This window comes from Dipodomys merriami, unplaced genomic scaffold (genome assembly GCF_024711535.1).
Source record: "Dipodomys merriami isolate MVZ:Mamm:240054 unplaced genomic scaffold, mDipMer1.0.p SCAF_263, whole genome shotgun sequence".
NCBI lineage: Eukaryota > Metazoa > Chordata > Mammalia > Rodentia > Heteromyidae > Dipodomys > Dipodomys merriami.
In genome coordinates this window covers 903,099-921,560 of record NW_027204082.1, presented here as the reverse complement: position 1 = coordinate 921,560, position 18,462 = coordinate 903,099, and the positions used below count along the sequence as shown (strand labels likewise).

The window sequence follows — 18,462 nt, the reverse complement described above, 5'->3', positions numbered from 1 at the left end:
CCAGGCTCTCCCTTTCCTTCTTTGAAGAGCTACAATTATACAGCTAAGCAAATGTGGTGGGAAATTGATAGGACACAGTTAACAGGGGACCTACTTGAAGGACAGAAAGTCTTTAGTGAAAACCTGAATCTCAGTGGAAACCTGAAGGATGAAGTATTGGTTTGCTAGAGTTGCTATAACAAAAGTACCACAGGATGGGTGGGTTAAACTGTTGCAGTTCATCTCACGGTTCTGGTGTCCAGAAGTCCAAAGTTGTGTTGACAAGATTGGGTTCATCTGAAGGCAGTGAGGGAATTTATTACAAGCTTCTCAACTTATACAGCCTATTCTTTGTGCCTCCGTCTCTGTCTCTTTCTCTTTTTTTTGTTTGATTATAGGGCTTGAACTCTGGGCCTGGGTCCTGTCCCAAATCTCTTCAGGTCAAGGCTAGCGCTCTACCACTTGAGCCACAGCACCACTTCTGGCTTTTCATGTTTATGTGGTACTGAGGAATCGAACCCAGGGCTTCATGTATGCCAGGCAAGCAATGTACCATTAAGCCACATTCCTAGCCCTGAAAGTGTTTAATTTTTCTTATCTCCTTCAATTTAGATTTTAAGAATTCAAAACCTTTCCTACGAATTCAGGAGGATCGTAGAGTTCAAGGCCAGCCTGGACTATATAAGTAGACTCTGTCTCAAATAATAAGGGTTTTTTTTTAAACCTTCCAATTTTGAAAAACAGAATTTTCAAACCCATATTTGTACATAGAAGAGAGATACTGGCACAAATACAGCTACCATTGAAATACTTACCAACAAACAGCACACTGTAACTTGAATACACAATGACATGACAAAAGTGCCCAAGTTGCTATACTCCTCCTTTCTGAAACAGAAATACCTCTACTCCTATTTTAAATAATCCAAATCAGCTTAATTCAAATAAATATCCTTTATTAAAGAAAAGAAGGAATATTGTTAAGCACCAAAAACTGTATGTTGTTACATTGCATGTACAATAAGAGAAAGGTGATTGCAATACTTGGTGTACAAGTACTTAACTCTGAAGTCATGAGTGTAAAAAACATGAAATACAAAGCAATACAATAATTACAATGCAGAAAAGTTGCACTAAAGAGCAAAAGGCAACAGTCAAAACAATTATTGGAGATTTCATAGTATTGCTATAAATGCTTGTTTAGTAGTTTTCTTTTTACTTTTAATACTTTAGAATGTTAATTGAGCATATTTAAGTATTGCAGATTTGCAAGAGCTGGCATTTACATTACACTGTGTATATTGTCTTTTTAATGTAGTGGTGGTAAAAGCAACCTTAAAAGCCAAGCACAATGTGCTAGTGTTTTGTTTCTCTACCTTTACAATATTGCACAAAGCTAGTAAATGGTGAATCATTTTGTCATTATAATTTTCATTCACCCAGAATGGCTACAAGAAAAAAAAAAGTCAGTTTCATTAGCCCTAATGGGCTTTTATTCATGCAAAATGATTTGCAGCCTTCCGTTTTTCATTAACTACATATTATGGTGTCACACTTAGCAATAACATACAGTTCAATGAGAAATTCAGTGAGCCAATGTGGATTGTGTCAAAGTCAAGAAAGCCAGAAGTCACTGTAGGGGTTGCATAATCTACCCCTTTTGGTTCATACAAAGGAGTAATGCCACTTTGTGATTATGGAGACTTGTTAAAAATGGTAAAACGAGTATTGGGGAAAGTTGGGAAAACTCTTTGATATTTAACCACAGAACATGCAAGTTAAAAAAAAAAAACCAATTCCTGTTAAAACTGAACTAAATAGCCAATACCCATCTCTTTTGCTTTCACCTAAACGTCCCTTTTTTCAAGCATCTTTCTTCCCTACCCTCAACTCCCCAAACTAAGCCCTTGTGGTTGTGCCTGAATTTACAAAAACAAAAACAAAACAAACTTCCTCTCATCCTCAAAACCCAACTGCATTGAAACTGTGTAAAATTCCCCCCTCCCCCCGATTCTAACATGTTAACCTCAGAGGTATCTTCTATACATGCACCCTACAGTGGCATAAATGTGCTTGTGTTGTAAAAGGTGGGAAACATAAATTTGGAATCAATCAAGTACATCATGTAAGTGCCAAGTTATCTGTTTACTACAAGTAAAACATAGACAATTTTAGAATAAACACATCTTTGGAATAACTCGATGGGCAAACATTAAATGTACACACATGCACCGCACACACACTCAGAATCTAGACTCTCTCCCACCTTTAAAAAGCCTCTGTTTATAGACATGATAGTTTAGGCAATATTATAAATTCATTTTGTAGGAAAACCTTTTAAATTGCACTATATATTCATCATAGGATTAAAAAATACTACTGCTTCATTTTACAAAGCAATTAAGCAGACACTCTTCTTAATGTGCTTTAACTAAAGAAAACTTTGCAGCAAAGTCCAGAGATTACTACTGAGTTGGTCAGTAGCACTAAATAAATGCAGTGTGCTCAACAGTAAGGTGCTGCTACTTTCTTATGCCTCTTCCATCTCAAGTACATCTTGTTGCTCATTCTCTAACACTATGCTAAGCATTAAAGGGAAAATAAAATCTGTTTAAATGCACATTTACTTTATATTTCTTTTCAGTGCAAGAATTCAGTGAAACTACAAGTTTCTGCTCTATCAAATGGCTGCATTATAACAAGGTATCTGCAAAAAATTTGAAATGTTTTACAGTTATTTGATATCTTTTGTTTGTCTCTAAATAACCTGGTAAGAAATATTGATTCCGGGGCTGGGAAGGTGGCTCAGTGGTAGAGCACTTGCCCTGCATGCATGAGGCCCTGGGTTCTATTCCTCAGCACCACATAAGCAAAAAGAAAAAAAAAGCCGGAAGTGGCACTGTGGCTCAAGTAGTAGAGCTCTAGCCTTGAGCTGAAGAGCTGAGGGACAGCGCCCAGGCCCAGAGTTCAGGCCCCATGACTGGACCCCAAAAAAAAAAAAAAAAAAAAAAGAAATATTGATTCCCTGATAGGGCTTATCAGGACCCAAAAGTACTTTACAGGTTGGTATCTGTTTAGTGTACAATACTTAAATGATTTAATAAACCTGGGGGAGAGGGGGAAAAGAACCAAATTTCTTGTAATTTTTTAAAAAGATTTTTTAAGTGTAAAAGCATGTATTTAATTCAATAAATTTAGTGAATATAATTTCAAATCTTATGAAATGTGCAAGATTAACTACATGACCTGTATACTGACACTATCTCACAGAGAAGATGCTGCCCCCACTAGCTTTTCCACCATTTTAAGAGTTTAATTCTCAGGGTCTATAAATGCTAAAGTATGCTCTGTAATTTAACATATATTACGATGTAAGGTGGCCATGCCATATTATCAACTACTGTTATTACAGAGTTCAATTTCGTTGCAACAATGATTTCCCCCTTTTATTATAGTCAACCAGAGTACTCAGGTAATGGGAGAAGTTCTGCACTCCCTTGACAGAAATACAGCTGTGCTCACTTACAACATGAGTATCTTTATGCAATGTTTTATGATGCTCACAAACTCAAGAAAACTATAAAATTTACTACAAAGTATACTTTTAAAAATCCTCATTAAGGGCTGGGAATGTGGCTTAGTGATGAGTTCTTGCCTAGCATGCATGAAGCCCTAGGTTCCGTTCCTCAGTACCACCACAGAAAAAGCCAGAAGTGGCACTGTGGCTCAAATGGGAGAGGGCTGGGCTTGAGCACAAGGAGGCTCAGGACAGCACCCAGGCCCTGAGTTCAAGCCCAACAACCCACAAACAAAAAACCCTCATTAAGCAAGGCATTTCTTCATACTTTAATAGACACCTTTTAAACCACTATGATTATTTTTTCTATACATGCTATGTTGGTTTTATATATACAATTTTGGTTGTATTAGCAGGGGGAATATTTGAAATTGATGGTCAAATGAGCCTAATCTCAAAACATTAACAAGTCATTGTCTCCTGGTTTTCCCATTTTAAATACAATGCAATTGTGACTCATTAGGTAAATTAACTTCTAAACTGATTCACCATAAAGTAAGCAGCTGTTTATGGATACAGAGATGACACAGAAGTATAACTGTAAGATATTCTCAATTGTACAGAAGTACAGAAAAGTTTGGAATTGAGATTGTGATCACCTAAAGTACCATGAATCGAAATATGGTTGGTTTGTACTGACGCAATTATTGTGGGGCTCTGAAGCTTAAATTAATGAGGGCCAGTTGGTGATATCTTTAAGGACAAGTGGACACTATTTTAAATGCTATTGTCAGTGAGTAACTCTATTATTTGTGACTATAGTAACTTATAATCTGATTTGAAGCGGAACTCTGAGCCTTTTGGTAACTCAGGTAAGCACTACATAATGGGCCTACACCCAGCCTGAGACCCTAATCCTGCACAGAGAAATAGATGAGTAGGGGAAAATAATTTCCCAGAAATTATTAGCTGGCTGCCAACAAGGCTTCAGCCATGTCTTTCAAGTGTGGGGAGTACCTAGAGCACTAGAGTGGGAACTGCTGAGGACTGGGAGTGCATCTAGTATCTCATACACACTTTCCACACAAGGCTCAGGAGGACAGATAACAGGATCCTTTTTAAAGTGAGCCTGGTTTTTAAAGGAACCCCAGCTTTAACACTAAGTGGGTGTAAATCTCTCTCAATACATTAGAATTCCAGTGTTTGTTTTTCTAAAGTGGAAAGAAATGAATAAAACTTAGGTTATGAACAAGCATCGACAAAGTTGAATACATAAAATATTGATAGACAGATCCATGAAAAACTAAATACATGAAACTAATACGTGCTTTTAAGTTAAAAAATTCAAATGGATTAATGTGGCCAATAGTGCTTTGGATAATAAAACATATTCTAATTCTAATGTTTTACTGACAAAAGGATATACCAGCCCATCCACCCTCATTTTAGGATGAAGTTTATATAGTAGGATCTGCATTTTTAATCATTTCAGATAGGAATTAGGCTAGAACTGAAATAAGTTTCATGATACTATGCAGAAGCTCCTAATCTCATTAATAATCACAATACTAACATTTAAGTGTGTAGATTTTGTCTTATATAACCTGTGGCCAAACTTTTCTCCATTATTATTTTAAAGAAAATAACATTTAAAAATGACAAGAATATGAATGGTTTTTCTCTAGGAAAACAGTTAAAACACACAGGAGTGTTTACTACTGTACTGTTTTCTGGGGTGAGGCCAAAGAGCTCCTTGTTAAGTAAGTTCTTTTTGGTATTTCAATCCTCAGCTCCCTGCATAAAGGCCAAGTTCTGCCTTAAGCAGAATTACACTGAAAACGAGGCGACCATACCTCCCGGTATGCAAGCCCACAGCAGTCCTACTGATACTCCATGACGGCTCTATGCACAAAAATATATCCTTCAAGACCCTATCCTCAGCTAAATCATCACCCAGAGCTGCAGATGTTTAAAAGTCAAGTGACAATAACAAAGGTTCGCTCTCAAAGTTCTAGTCAAAGCATTTGAAGACTGAAATGCCAAAGAGGCTTTTCTGTTTATCTACTTTCTGTACCTTTGCAGAGCATGTGTGTCTCACTGTGGATCATAATAAAAACACAAAATGTGCATGGTAGAGTTGTGATCTGCATTCCTATTTTTGAATCCTGATTTCTGATTCTAAACAGGAAAGTCATGTTATAATAAACAATAGCTCAAACAAAAAAACCAAAAATAATTTGAAATATCAAATTACAAAGTACTGCTTTTGATAAACAAGGATGCACATAAATTCAAACTATTACAAATTCAGAATTATGAAAACCTATTTAAAAGTATGGAAATTTGAACTCCAAACCCTTACAAAGTGTAAGACTGGGTGGCCTTCTAAAAATAAGTCTTGTTAAATACATCATGTTGTAGTACACACATTAATAGGTCTAACTCTTGTTGGATTTTCAGATGTTGAACATCATTGTGAAAATTCCTTTAGAGATAAGTGATTTGGAAATTTTAAGTGCATTTCCACTTGATAATTTTAATTCCTGACTTACAGCTACCACAACAAACTTTTCTTTTCAGGGTGCTGTAGTATTTCTACAAGATGATATGGAAGAAGCTCTGTTTTTCAGTACATCTTCTCAGTACATTGCAAGATGGATCTCTAAGCAGTCTCAAAATATCTCATAGTAGATCTTTGTCAACCCAGTGTGTTTTCTTCCAAGCCAGAGTGACCCCTAGCTTAGCTGGGCACTAGAAGGAGATATACAAGTGGATGGATGAGAAAATTTATAAAAGACAGCTGTCTCTGGAAGGTCTTTTCTCCATTGTAGCCAGGAATATTGCACATCTAAACTAATCAACTGGAATGACTGGAAAAAGCAATAACCTACCAATGGTGCTTCCTTTTTTTTTTCAGCCTACTCAGCCAGTATACTTTGGATCTAATATAATCCAATTCTGGACTCAAGAGTTTAAAAGTTTTGTTTTCCAAAAGGATTGGAACTAATCTTCATCTGTAGGTTTTTTCTTTCTTCTAAGACACCTGTTTGTAAACAAATAAAAGTGTTTTAAAAAAAAAGATTTTAAATATGAAGAAGGAAGTTACTAAAACTGTATTAGGAAGGGGAGGGGAGAGGGTAATGGAAGAATGATGGGGGAAAGAGACTGGAATACATTGTACAAATGCATGAAAATGTTACAATAAAATCCCCTTTTTTGTATAGCTAACATATGCCAATTAAAAATGTCTTCTTAAAAATTGTATATATATGTTCCCTAACACCCAAGATGAACATTGATGGGTTTTTCTTTAAAGGTGGTGGTACACAAGAAACTCTTTTGTAAATCAGGCACTGGTGGCCTACTCCTATAATCCTGGCTAGTCAGAAAACTGAGATCTGAAGATTATAGTCCAAAAAGCCAACCATGGCAGGAAAACTCATAAGACTCATCTCCAATTAACCACTGAAAAAGCCAGAAGTAGAGCTGTGGCTCAAGTGGTAGACTGCTAGGAGAAGTGGGGGGAAAAAAGTTTATGGACAACACTTAGGCCCTGAGTGTAAGCCCCAGGACCAGCAGCAAACAAAAAAAGAGAAACCCTTTGTTAGAAGGACATGTTTGTCTTTTAAGTAATAAAAATTAAAACAATGATTTTAAAAGAATTTTGATCAATGCTAAAAGACTGTTAAACTCGCTGTCATTTTTATGTCATAACTATATTTTATGTCCTGATAATTTATATAAAAGCTACATATTGGCTGGGTGCCAGCAGCTCATGCTTATAAGCTACTCAGATCCAAGATATCATGGGTTCAGAGGCAGCCCAATATAAAAGTCCATATGACTCTTCCATCCAATTAACTAGCAAAAATGATGGTTAATGGAAGCATGGCTCAAATAGAGTGTCAGCCAAGAGGGGATAAACCAAGCAGGACTGCAGGGTCTTGAATTCAAGCCCCAGTACCAGCATAAAATGAAAACAACAACAACAACAAAAATCCCTATATATCACAGGGTAAATTCAGTCTCAAACGTTTGTCTCACAAACTGCCACCTGTTTTTTTATTCAAAATTACTGTTTCAGAAATATGAACTTACCTGTAGTCAAGGTATATATATATATATATATATATATATACATATATATATATATTTATATATGTACTCATAGTATTATTTATATTGAAAATCAATACTAAAATTTATATAGAGACCCAAAAGACCCCAAGCAACAAAAGTAATCCTCAGCAAAAAGCAACATCATAAGTATCACAATAACTGACTTTAAATTACAGTACAAGAGCCATAGTAAAATGGCACTAGCATAAAGAGAGACTTGAAGAGCAATGGACCAAAGACTTAACATATAATCACACATCTACACTCATCTAACAGAGGGCCAAAAGACAAAAATTCTGGGAAAACTGGCTACAGAAAGGCAGAAGACTAACAAGTTGTTAAAAACAAAAACAAAACAAACATAAAAAACTCCAAATGGATTAAACATTGTAATATAAGACTTGAAACTACTAAGGGAAAACACTGGGAAACTTTGAAAGATAATCCTTAAGTAATTATTTCCTGAATTAGGGACTCTAATAATGCAAGCAAACCCAACAAAAATTGACAAATAGGATTGCATCAAAGTTTCTGTATATTAAAAATTACCAGAACAAAAGATAGGTAACACAAGGAGAAAATCACCACCAAAATTCAATAAAGTTAATGACCAGAATATACTAAGACCTCAAAAAATTAAAAAGCAAATGAATAATCCAATTAGAACTGAACAGACAATTCTCAGGAGAAATACAAAAATGGCTACTTTAGAAAGAAATGTTTGATATCGTTAGCCACAAAGAAAATGTGTATCAAAACTACAATGAAATTCCCCCTCTATATAACTAATGTAAGCTAAAACAAACCTACATTGAGATCCCATTATACCACAGTCCAAATGACCATCAAGAAAGCAAACAAGAAATTCTGGTGAAGAGGAAAAAGAAACCTTCATACACTGTTGGTGGGAATGTAAACTAATGCAACTACTATAAATCAGTACAGAAGATCCTCAAAACATTAAAGACAGAGCTTATGATCCCACCAGACCATTCTTGGGCATATATACAAAGGAAAGTAAATCAATATACAAATGAGATAACTGTATGCCTATGCTATCTAACAGTGTGTTTTCCTTTCAGTATTGTGTAATACATGCCAGCCATAAACAGTCCCTTACATCTAATTAAAAAAAAAAAAAAGGCACAGGGGCTGGGAATGTGGCTTAGTAGAATGGGGCTCAGTGGCAGAATGCCTGCCTAGAGTTCACGAAGCCCTAGGTTTGATTCCTCAGTGCCACATAAACAGAAAAAGCTAGAAGTGGTGCTGTGGCTCAAATGGTAGAGTGCTACCCTTGAGCAAAAGCAGCTCAGGGAGAGTGCCAGGCCCTGAGGAAAAAGCACAGGCCAGGTGGTGGTAGCTCACACCTGTAATCCTATGAGGCTGACATCTGAGGATCACAGTTCAAAGCCAGCAGGGGCAGGAAAGTCAGTGAGATTCTCAAATTAAACATCAGAAAACCAGAAGTGGTGCTGTGGCTCAAAGTGGTAGAGTACTAGCCTTGAGAAAGGAGTTCAGGGACAGCGTACAGGTCCCAGTTCAAGCCCCACAACAGCTAAAAAAGACCAAAAAAAAAAAAATTCAAATACATCATGTACTGTATTCTTAATACATAATATTAAGGAAATACCATTAGTAGCCAGAAACTATAAATTACACCTCTGACTGTTGAATTATACACAATGCTGATGAAATGTCTTCTGTCAGGCAGACCTGGTAAGAAGAGAGAAGACAGATAAAGACACAGCCTGAGCAGTTGATGTGCCAGGTTTAGACCACTGCAGGCTAGCTGTAATGAAAAGCTAATATGTGGAATCAGCACCATGACAGTTTTAGCTATACGCTAAGGAACAGTCTGGGAGACAACACGCTATATAACAAGAACAGAGCAATGGAAGAGAATCTGCAAGTATCTACAGCAGAAACCATTCCCAGTTGAACAAACCCGAGTCTCTAAGATATTTGAGAAGACATAGTGATATATTTAGTGTACCTATGGTACAGGCGAAAATGATTTTAAATAAGTGAGCCATACAAGTGAGTTATATAAGACTGCAATAAAGCAAGAACAATGGTATTGCTGAAGGTTGGCTGAAGCATGGGAACACATAACCCTGGTACACATGGAGCAACAGAGTAGAAATAGAATAACATTTCCCTAATATTTCCATACCCAAAAGGCACAGGTAAAATTACTACTTTTAACAACATTTTATTTGATATAGCCAAATAATGTCTTCTATATTTTAACTATTATTTTACTTCTAATTTTTGGCAATATTGAAGTTTTGAACTCAGAGTTGCACATTTGCTAGGTAAGCACTTGAAGTTGATTGAAGCCATGACCTCAGCATTTTTTCTTTTTAAAAATTTTTTTGGCCAGTCTAGGGGCTTGAACTCAGGACCTGAGAGCTGTCCCTGAGCCTCTTTGTGCTCAAGGCTAGTGCTCTACCACTTGAGCCATATTACCATCTCCAGATTGTTCTGAGTAGTTGATTGGAGATAGAGTGTCAAAGACTACTGAGTGCTGGTAGCTCAATCCTAGCTACTGAGGAGGCTGAGATCTGAGGATCATGGTTTAAAGCCAGCCCAGGCAAGAAAGTCCATGAGACTCTTATCTCCAATAAACCACTCAAAAACTGGAAGTGGTACTGTGGCTCAAACGGTAGAGTGCTTGCCTTGAGCTGAAGAACTCAGGGACAGCACCCAATTTCAAGCCCAATGACCGGCCAAAAAAAAAAAACAAAAAAACAAAACCAAGAGTGTCAAAGACTTTGGTCAGACTGGTTTCAAACCATGTTATTCAGCTCTCATTCAGACTCTTGAGTAGCTATGATTACAGGCATGAGCCCCCCAAGTGCCTGGCTACATTTTGCTTTTATTTAATAACTTCTTTTTCAGATAGAATCTGAGCTTATTACTTGGGTGGCCTTGGACCGTGCTCTTCCTACTTAAACCTCCCACACAGCTGAGAATGCAGCTGTCAGCCAACATACCCATCTTGTTCTTGAGACAGGATTATGCCGTTTCCGCCTAGGCTGGCATTGAATTTTCAACCCTCCTATGTCCACCACCCAAGTATCAAAATTACAGATGTTGGGCTGGGAATGTGACTTAGTGGTAGAGAGCTTGTCTAGCATGCATAACGCCCTGAGTTTGATTCCTCAGTACCACATAAACAGAAAAAGCTGGAAGTGGTGCTCTGGTTCAAGTAGTAGAGTGCTACCCTTGAGCAAAAGAAGCTCAGATACAGTGCCAAGGCCCTGTGTTCAAGCCCCAGGACTGGCAAGAAGAAAAAAAAATTGTAGATGTTCAAAACCATACCCAGTTATTCTTATTATTTAAAAATGTAGTGAGCCTGGCTCTGGTGGCTCACACCTGTAATCCTAGCTACTCAAGAGGCTGAGATCTGAGAATCACAGTGAAAAGCCAGCACAGGCAAGAAAAGTTCGTGAGGCTCATCTCCAATAAACCACAAGAAAACCAGAAGTGGCACTGTGGCTCAAGTGGTAGAGCGCTTGCCTTTAGCTGAAGAGCTGAGGGACAGCGCCCAAGCCCAGAGTTCAAGCCCCATAACTGACCAAAAAAAAAAAAAAAAAAAAAAGTAATAGACCTGAACTCGATTACTTAGCAGAATGCTACATGTATTACTAGTTTTAAAGGTTCAGAAAGCTAACTATCCAAACAATGCAATCATTTTCTACACTGACCTTAGAAACTCCTTTGTGTGGGGGGGGGGGGGGGGAGGGAACTGATAAAAGGGAATGAAATTGACTGGAATATATTATAAACGTGGAATGTAAGAATGAAATCCTCTCCCTCCCATACTTAATGTAAGCTAATTAAACAAGAAAAGCAAACTTGTTTAAATGAAGTAGTTCAGCTAGAAAAAGTCTTTTCTGGGTAAGGGAAGAATAAGATGGTCCTTTTAGTTAGGATATACCTCAATAATTTTTAATGGAAACATAGCATTTGCATAAATAATAGATCCAAGACTTGAAAAGAACACCGGGCCCCATCAACCAATTACAAAAGCTGTATTACTGAATGCTAATAAAGACAACAGGTTATTTACTTGTTAGTTCTCCCAATCTGTGGAAGGCAGGGCCTCTTCTTCATCCTCTGACTCAGGAGATGCCTCTTTAATTCTTCTTAGAGCTTCATGGATGCTCCGTGTCAGAGGGTCTGTATCAGGCAGAAGTGTGAAGGATTCTCTCAAAACGTCCTTCTGAACCTTCTTCAATTTTACCCCTTTCCTTATTTGTGCCAAGATATTGTTGCTATCATCTTCATCAGGAAAAGGGGGTAGAGTTCGCTGTTCAACCTTTTTCAAATGGAAACTACCACGCTTCAAGGATGCTAGCACCTCATCCATGGGTGAGCTCACTTTTAGAAAAGGAAAGAACAATTAATTACAGTTAGGTATGAACTTAAAAGTCAAACTATATGACCTCTAGATTATTGGACTATGAAAGCCCAAGGCACTGGCACCATAAGCTGTGAGTAGAAGGTTGCCAGAACAGTAGCGAGCATCACTTAAGGCAAGATTCAAGTTCCTTGTCAGGTACTCTTCTGGCTTTTTCTGTGATCAACTGGAGGTAAGAGTCTCACAGACTTTCTTGCCCAGGTTGGCTTTGAACTGTGATCCTCAGATCTCAGCCTCCTGAGTAGCTAGGATTACAGGCATGAGCTACCAGTGCTCTTTCTATTCCTATCAGATACTCTTTCTATTCCTATCACTTCCAATGTGAAAGAAGGGAACAGATCGAGAGATGAAAGGCAATCTTATTAATGTGAAGATGAGAGTCCTATTTCCCCTGCCTCATCCAGATTTAGTGACTGGATAACATATATCCTTTTTAAAAACGAAACTTGCCAAGTGCTGGTGGCTCACACCTATAATCCTAGCTACTCAGGAAACTGAGATCTGAGAATCGTGGTTTGAAGCCAGCCCAGCTAGAAAAGTCCCCATGAAACTCTTACCTCCAATTTAACCACTCAAAAACCAGAAGTGGAGCTGTGGCTCAAAGTGGTAGAGTGCTAACCTTGTGCAAGAGAGCTCAGGGACAGTGCCAAGGCCCTGAGTTAAAGCCTCACAACAGAAAGAAATAGAAAAGAGAGAGAGAGAGAGAAAGAGAAAAGACAGAGAGAGAGAGAGAGAGAGAGAAGAATAGCTAGGCATTGGTGACTCACACCTGTAATCATAGCTACTCAGGAGGCTGAGATCAGAGGATCACAGTTCAAAGTCCAAAGTCTGTGAGACTCTTATCTCCAATTAACCACCAGAAAACTGGAAGTGGCGCTGTGGCTCAAGTGGTAGAGCACTAGCCTTGAGCTGAAGAGAGACAGCGCCCAGGCCCAGAGTTCAAGCCTCATGACCAACGAAAGAAAGAAAGAAAGAATAAACATTGCTTCATTGTACTAACAGTGCTTTTTCTCTCCATTTAATTGTGTATGTGAACTTCTACTGAGATTATGGTAAGAAATCTTCTACAGAATGGTTCTACTGAGATTATGGTAAGAAATCTTCTACAGAATGGTGTCTTGATGCATTGGAGAATAGATCAGTGGTACAGTGGCAGCCTAACTTCCCCCTTTTAAAAAGTAACTTTATTAGCCAGGTACCAGTGACTCAGGCCAGTAATCCTAGTTACTCAGGAGGCTAAGATCTGAGTATTGTGGTTAAGGTAGAAAAGTTGGTAAGATTCTATCTCTAATCACAAAACAACAACAACAACAAGGAAACAAACAGAAGTAAAGCTGTGGCTCAAGTGGCAAAGTACTAGCCTTGAGCATAAACGCCCAGGGACAGAGCTCAGACAAGTTCAAGTACCAGGACAGGCAAAAAAAAAACCTTTATGAGAGCGCCAACAATAAAATGAGAGGCAGGGGCTGGGAAGGTGGCTCAGTGGTAGAGCGCTTGCCTTGCATGCTCGAGGCCCTGGGTTCGATTCCTCAGCACCACATAAGAAAAAAGAAAAAAGCTGGAAGTGGCGCTGTGGTTCAAGTGGTAGAGCGCTAGCCTTGAGCTGAAGAGCTGAGGGACAGCGCCCAGGCCCAGAGTTCAGGCCCCACGACCGGACCCCCCCAAAAAATAAAATAAAATAAAATGAGAGGCAAACAATAAAATGCCCTTATCACTTCCTACTCTTTGCCTTTTCATACAAAAGGTATGAATTAAAGCCTTCAGAAGCAAAATGAGACCAAACATGAGATTAGTTTTTCTTTCTATTGTTTTGTAGTGCTGGGCATATAGAACCCAAAACCTTGAACATGTTTGCCAAATGCTCTACCCTGAGTGACACTCCTAGCCACTGAGTACTTTATCTCCTAGGTTTAAATCAGACTCTTTTTCTTTTCACCCCAGTCCTGGAGTTTGAACTCAGGACCTGGGCACTGTCTCTGAACTTCTTTGTGCTCAAGGCTACTAGCTTTCTACCACCAGAGCCACAGCACCATTTCTAGCCTTTTCTGAGTAGTTTATTGGAGATAAGAGTTTCTTAGACTTTCCTGCCCAGGTTAGGGTTAGCTTCGAACCACAGTCCTCAGATCTCAACCTCCTGAGTAGCTAGGATTACAGGCATGAGCCATTGTGCCCAGCCTAAAACCAGACTTTTTCTAACACAAAAAGAATCATTCATAGCCGGGCACCAGTGGCTCATGCCTGTAATCCTAGCTACTCCGGAGGCTGAGATCTGAGGATCATGGTTCGAAGCCAACCTGGGCAACAAAGTCCATGAGACTCTTATCTCCAAAAAACCACCAGGAAACTGGAAGTGGTACTGTGGTTCAACTGGTAGAGTGGTAGCCTTGAGCAGAAGAGCTCAGGTCCAGCGCCCAGGCCCAGAGTTCAAGCCCCATGACTGACAAAAAAAAAAAAAAAATCGTTCATAAAATGGACCAAATGTCACTTCAAAATATATTATTTCTTAAGTATGTCTTAATAACTCAAGATGATTACAATTCTCTGCTTGAAAACCTGTTAACTATCCAATAACATTTACTATTAAACTTTGCCAAATGTAATGTATTATAAAGTTCTTCCACTATGCCTCATTCTATACATCAGATGGAAATGCCTGTGCACTTACCTCTTCTCCTTTGCAAACTTTCAGCAGTCTTTCTGAGTTTCTTCCGTGCACTGACCAACTGGCTGCTGTCAAAGAGGTGAGCTGAGGGGGCACTGGCTGATTTGGGAATTCTCTTCTCAGTTCCTTCCTTTCTAGGCAGACCTTTCTCCAGTGTCTCTGCGGTGACATCAGCACATTCATCTTTTGCAACAGGCAGAGGTGGTGGAGGTGGTGGTGGAGGAGGAGGAGGAGGTGGAGGCAGGGGTGTTGGAGGGAGAGGTGGTGGAACTGGATCTATGGTACCAGAACATGGTTCGAGGTCATTACTAGTCAAAAGTGGAAGCGATGCAGTGGGAGGCAGTTCAGAGGCAACACCACTGAGAGGTAATGAAGTGACTTCAAGTTGTGCTAATGAAGAATCTTCAAGTTGTGCAAGGCTCTGGGGTTCTGTTGTCTGTGGTGATCCAAGAGGGTCTCTTCTTTCTCCCAACTCTTCTGCTTTCTCCATTCCCTGCAACACTCCTGGTAGTGAGTCACCCTGATCCTCCCGGGACATAGGACTTGCTGCACTTTTTCTTCTTGCATGGGCCAGTCGTAATCGGGTTGATTTAAGTATGACTTGCCCAGGGTACCTCTAAAATATTAGAAGTTATTGTAACTGATTGTCATATATTTAAAAACTAAAATGAACAAAGGCTACTTTCTCCTTTAACTGAAGGGTATTATTTTGGCTCTTTTGTGGTTATAAGAATAAACTAGAATACCAATACCTACTGATTTTCACAGCAATTATCTCCAACTCCTTTGTTATTGCCTAACAAATATGTTAAGACCCTGTTCTCTCTTATCTACTTAAGAAGCCAACTGTCCCAAACTACCACGTAATTTAAGTCATTAACATTACTAATTTAAATGGAAAAAATTAGTATGTGAAATGTCAAATATATTTGCTACAGGTATGCAGAAAGCTAAGAAACTAATACTAGTTTATGATATAATTTCAATTGCTTACAGATGAAAACATTGACATTTTTTACATCAATTTTTTAAAAAGCCTCTGAAATAATACATTTATTTATGATACAATGAAAATTTTTTGGAATACTGCCTTATAATACTTTCATAGCATTATGCCATTTAGGAGACAACATTTATTTAGCATTAGGTTTAACTTAAGCCTTAGGGGTTTACCTAAAAGAAACCACTCTTTTAGGGGTAGTCTCACCACGACCCATCTTTTCTATAATACTAGATGGTTAATTAAAAGATCATTTCACCACTGAGGTGATCCCCCAACACACAGCACTGAAGCACTTCAACAACTAGAGCCAGAAGCTTCAGCAATGGTTTCTGAATTGCACAGAGGCTGAGAGTACACAAGCACTCTATATGTTGGTTGATCCACATTTACCAATGGTCAACCCCATTTATGACCAGCAAAGGTTGATGTATGTGGAATTAGTACCAAGCATCAGCTTGTTACCAGAGGAATCCAATCTTCCCAAAAAGTCTGACATTCCTCTTATACTATTGAAGCTGTGTGACAAGTGTCATACTATTAGCGCTGGAAACAACCAAAGCAAAGGGTGCCATGTACTCAAAACAGTTACTGCCATGATCATAATACACTAAACAAAAACAGAATAGGACTTTAGTACTGTTTAATATAAGAAAAAAAATAAATATACCATACTTTTACTACCTGCTTAAATGTCCGAAGTCTATCTAGTGTTCTCTGTCTCTCTTGGCTAACCCAGGCACTTTTTCGTTCTTCTTCATCAAGTAATTTCTCTTTCTTCTAGCAAAAGAGTAATAACAATCCATTATGTTATGCCACATCCACTTTTCACATTACTAGGGGGAAGAATAAGAATGAATTTTCTTCCAGTATTTAAAATGAATGACTCAAGGGGATGCTTCAGTCAACAAAATCTTTTGCTGGTGGTCATGGGACTTGAGGTCAGGGTCTGGGCACTGTCCTTGAGCTCTTCAGCTGAAGGCTAGTGCTCCACCACTTTGAGCCACAGAACCACTTCCAGTTTTCTGGAGGTTAATTGGAGATAAAAATCTCATGGAATTTCCTTCCCGGGGCTGGCTCTGAACAGCAATACTCAGATCTCAGCCTCCTGAGTAGCTGAGATTACACTTAAGAACCACCAGCACCCGGCTTCAACAAAATCCTTACAATATAATACAGTATGTTTTGTGGGGTTTTTTTCATTAGTCTTGGGGCGCTGTCCCTAAGCTCTTCAGCTCAAGGTGAGTGCTCTACAACTTGACACTTGAGCCACAGCACCACTTCTGGTAGTTAATTGGAGATAAAAAAAAATGTGTACACAACACACACACACACACACACACACACACACACACACACACACACACACACACACACACACACACACACACACACACACACACACACACACACACACACACACACACACACACACACACACACACACACACACACACACACACACACATTCTATGCCTCCATCAGAAAGAATGACACCACCCCATTTGATAGAAATGGAAAGACTTGGAAAAAATTTTATTAAGTGAAGTAAGCCAGTCTCAAAGAAACATAGGTCCCATGGTTTCCCTTATTTGCAAAAACTAGCATATATCTAGGAAAAGCAGAAAAGGTCAAAAGCTATGTACATATGACCATAAAAGATGATGCTAAAGCAAAATGAACTCCAAGATAGGGACACAAGAGGTTCTATTTTTGTTGCTATTGTTTTTAATGTACTTACAAAGTACTGTGTGATTTTTTTTTTGTTTCTTTTGTATGTTCTTTCCCCCATATGTAGTCCCTGTTTTCACTGTATTTGATTCTGGCGCCCTCCATCTTATGTGTACATTTTTATAATTTGGGGAGGGGAAGGGAATAAAATGTGGAAATAAGGATACAGGTTGACTCATTTTAACAATGAGATGTACAAGATACTATCTTGAAAACAAACTTTACAACTTCAGGATGGGGGAGGGAGAAGTTGGGAGGTGGGGAGGGGAGGGATGGTAGGGGAAAACAAAGGAGGGGGTAACAATGCTCAATAGGAAGTGTACTCATTACCTTACTCATATAACTGTAACCCCTTTGTACAGTATCTTTACAATAAAAAATATATATATTTTAAAAAGTCTCGGGGGAGGAGGATTCGGTGGGGGGATGGGGGGGAGGATGGGAAGGGGAAACAAAGGAGGAGGCTACAATGCTTGATAAGAAATGTACTCATTATCTTGCCCATGTAATTGTAACCTCTCTGTACAGTATTTTCACAATAAAAAAATAAAAATAAAAACAAAAACCAACCAAAAATTAAAAATTAAAAAAAAAAATTTTAAGTCTCACAGACTTTGCTGCCCCAGCTGGCTTTGAACCACAATCCTCAGATCTCAGCCTCCTGAGTAGCTAAGATTATAGACATGAACCACCGGCGCAAGTCATCGCTATGTTTTTTAATCCAAATCATTGCTTTAAAATTCTTTCTCATATGATAAAGTGAAATCTTGTTTTATATTGGTGGCTTTGGCCTAAACAATTTCAGTATCAAATATGCAATGTTCCAGCACTGGGAGACAGAGGCAAGAGGATTAAGAGGATTGTTATCTTTTACAAATTCAAGTATAGGTGGCTTTAAAAATAAACCAGGTGAAGGAAACCACTGGAATCATAGCTGCCTGTGCACATGAGACATAATCTCTTCTTTAAAACTCTTAAGATGGTTAAGATCACTGTTCTCAACAGAACTGTGTATAAGTAAGACACAT

At 38.5% G+C, this 18,462-nt stretch overlaps 1 protein-coding gene across 1 annotated transcript in view; it reads right to left on the bottom strand.

Moving 5' to 3' along the window:
- Positions 1-918: 918 nt before the first annotated feature.
- The window catches only part of LOC138837137 (junction-mediating and -regulatory protein), a 78,779-nt gene continuing 61,235 nt past the window's right edge, over positions 919-18,462 (bottom strand). The window contains exons 8-11 of the mRNA XM_070035927.1: positions 16,388-16,483; positions 14,707-15,319; positions 11,691-12,001; positions 919-6,539 (exon numbers count right to left, since the gene is read on the bottom strand). Coding sequence (XP_069892028.1) covers positions 11,694-12,001; positions 14,707-15,319; positions 16,388-16,483 — 1,017 coding nt within the window. The 3' untranslated portion in view covers positions 919-6,539; positions 11,691-11,693. The remainder of the gene's footprint in view (positions 6,540-11,690; positions 12,002-14,706; positions 15,320-16,387; positions 16,484-18,462) is intronic.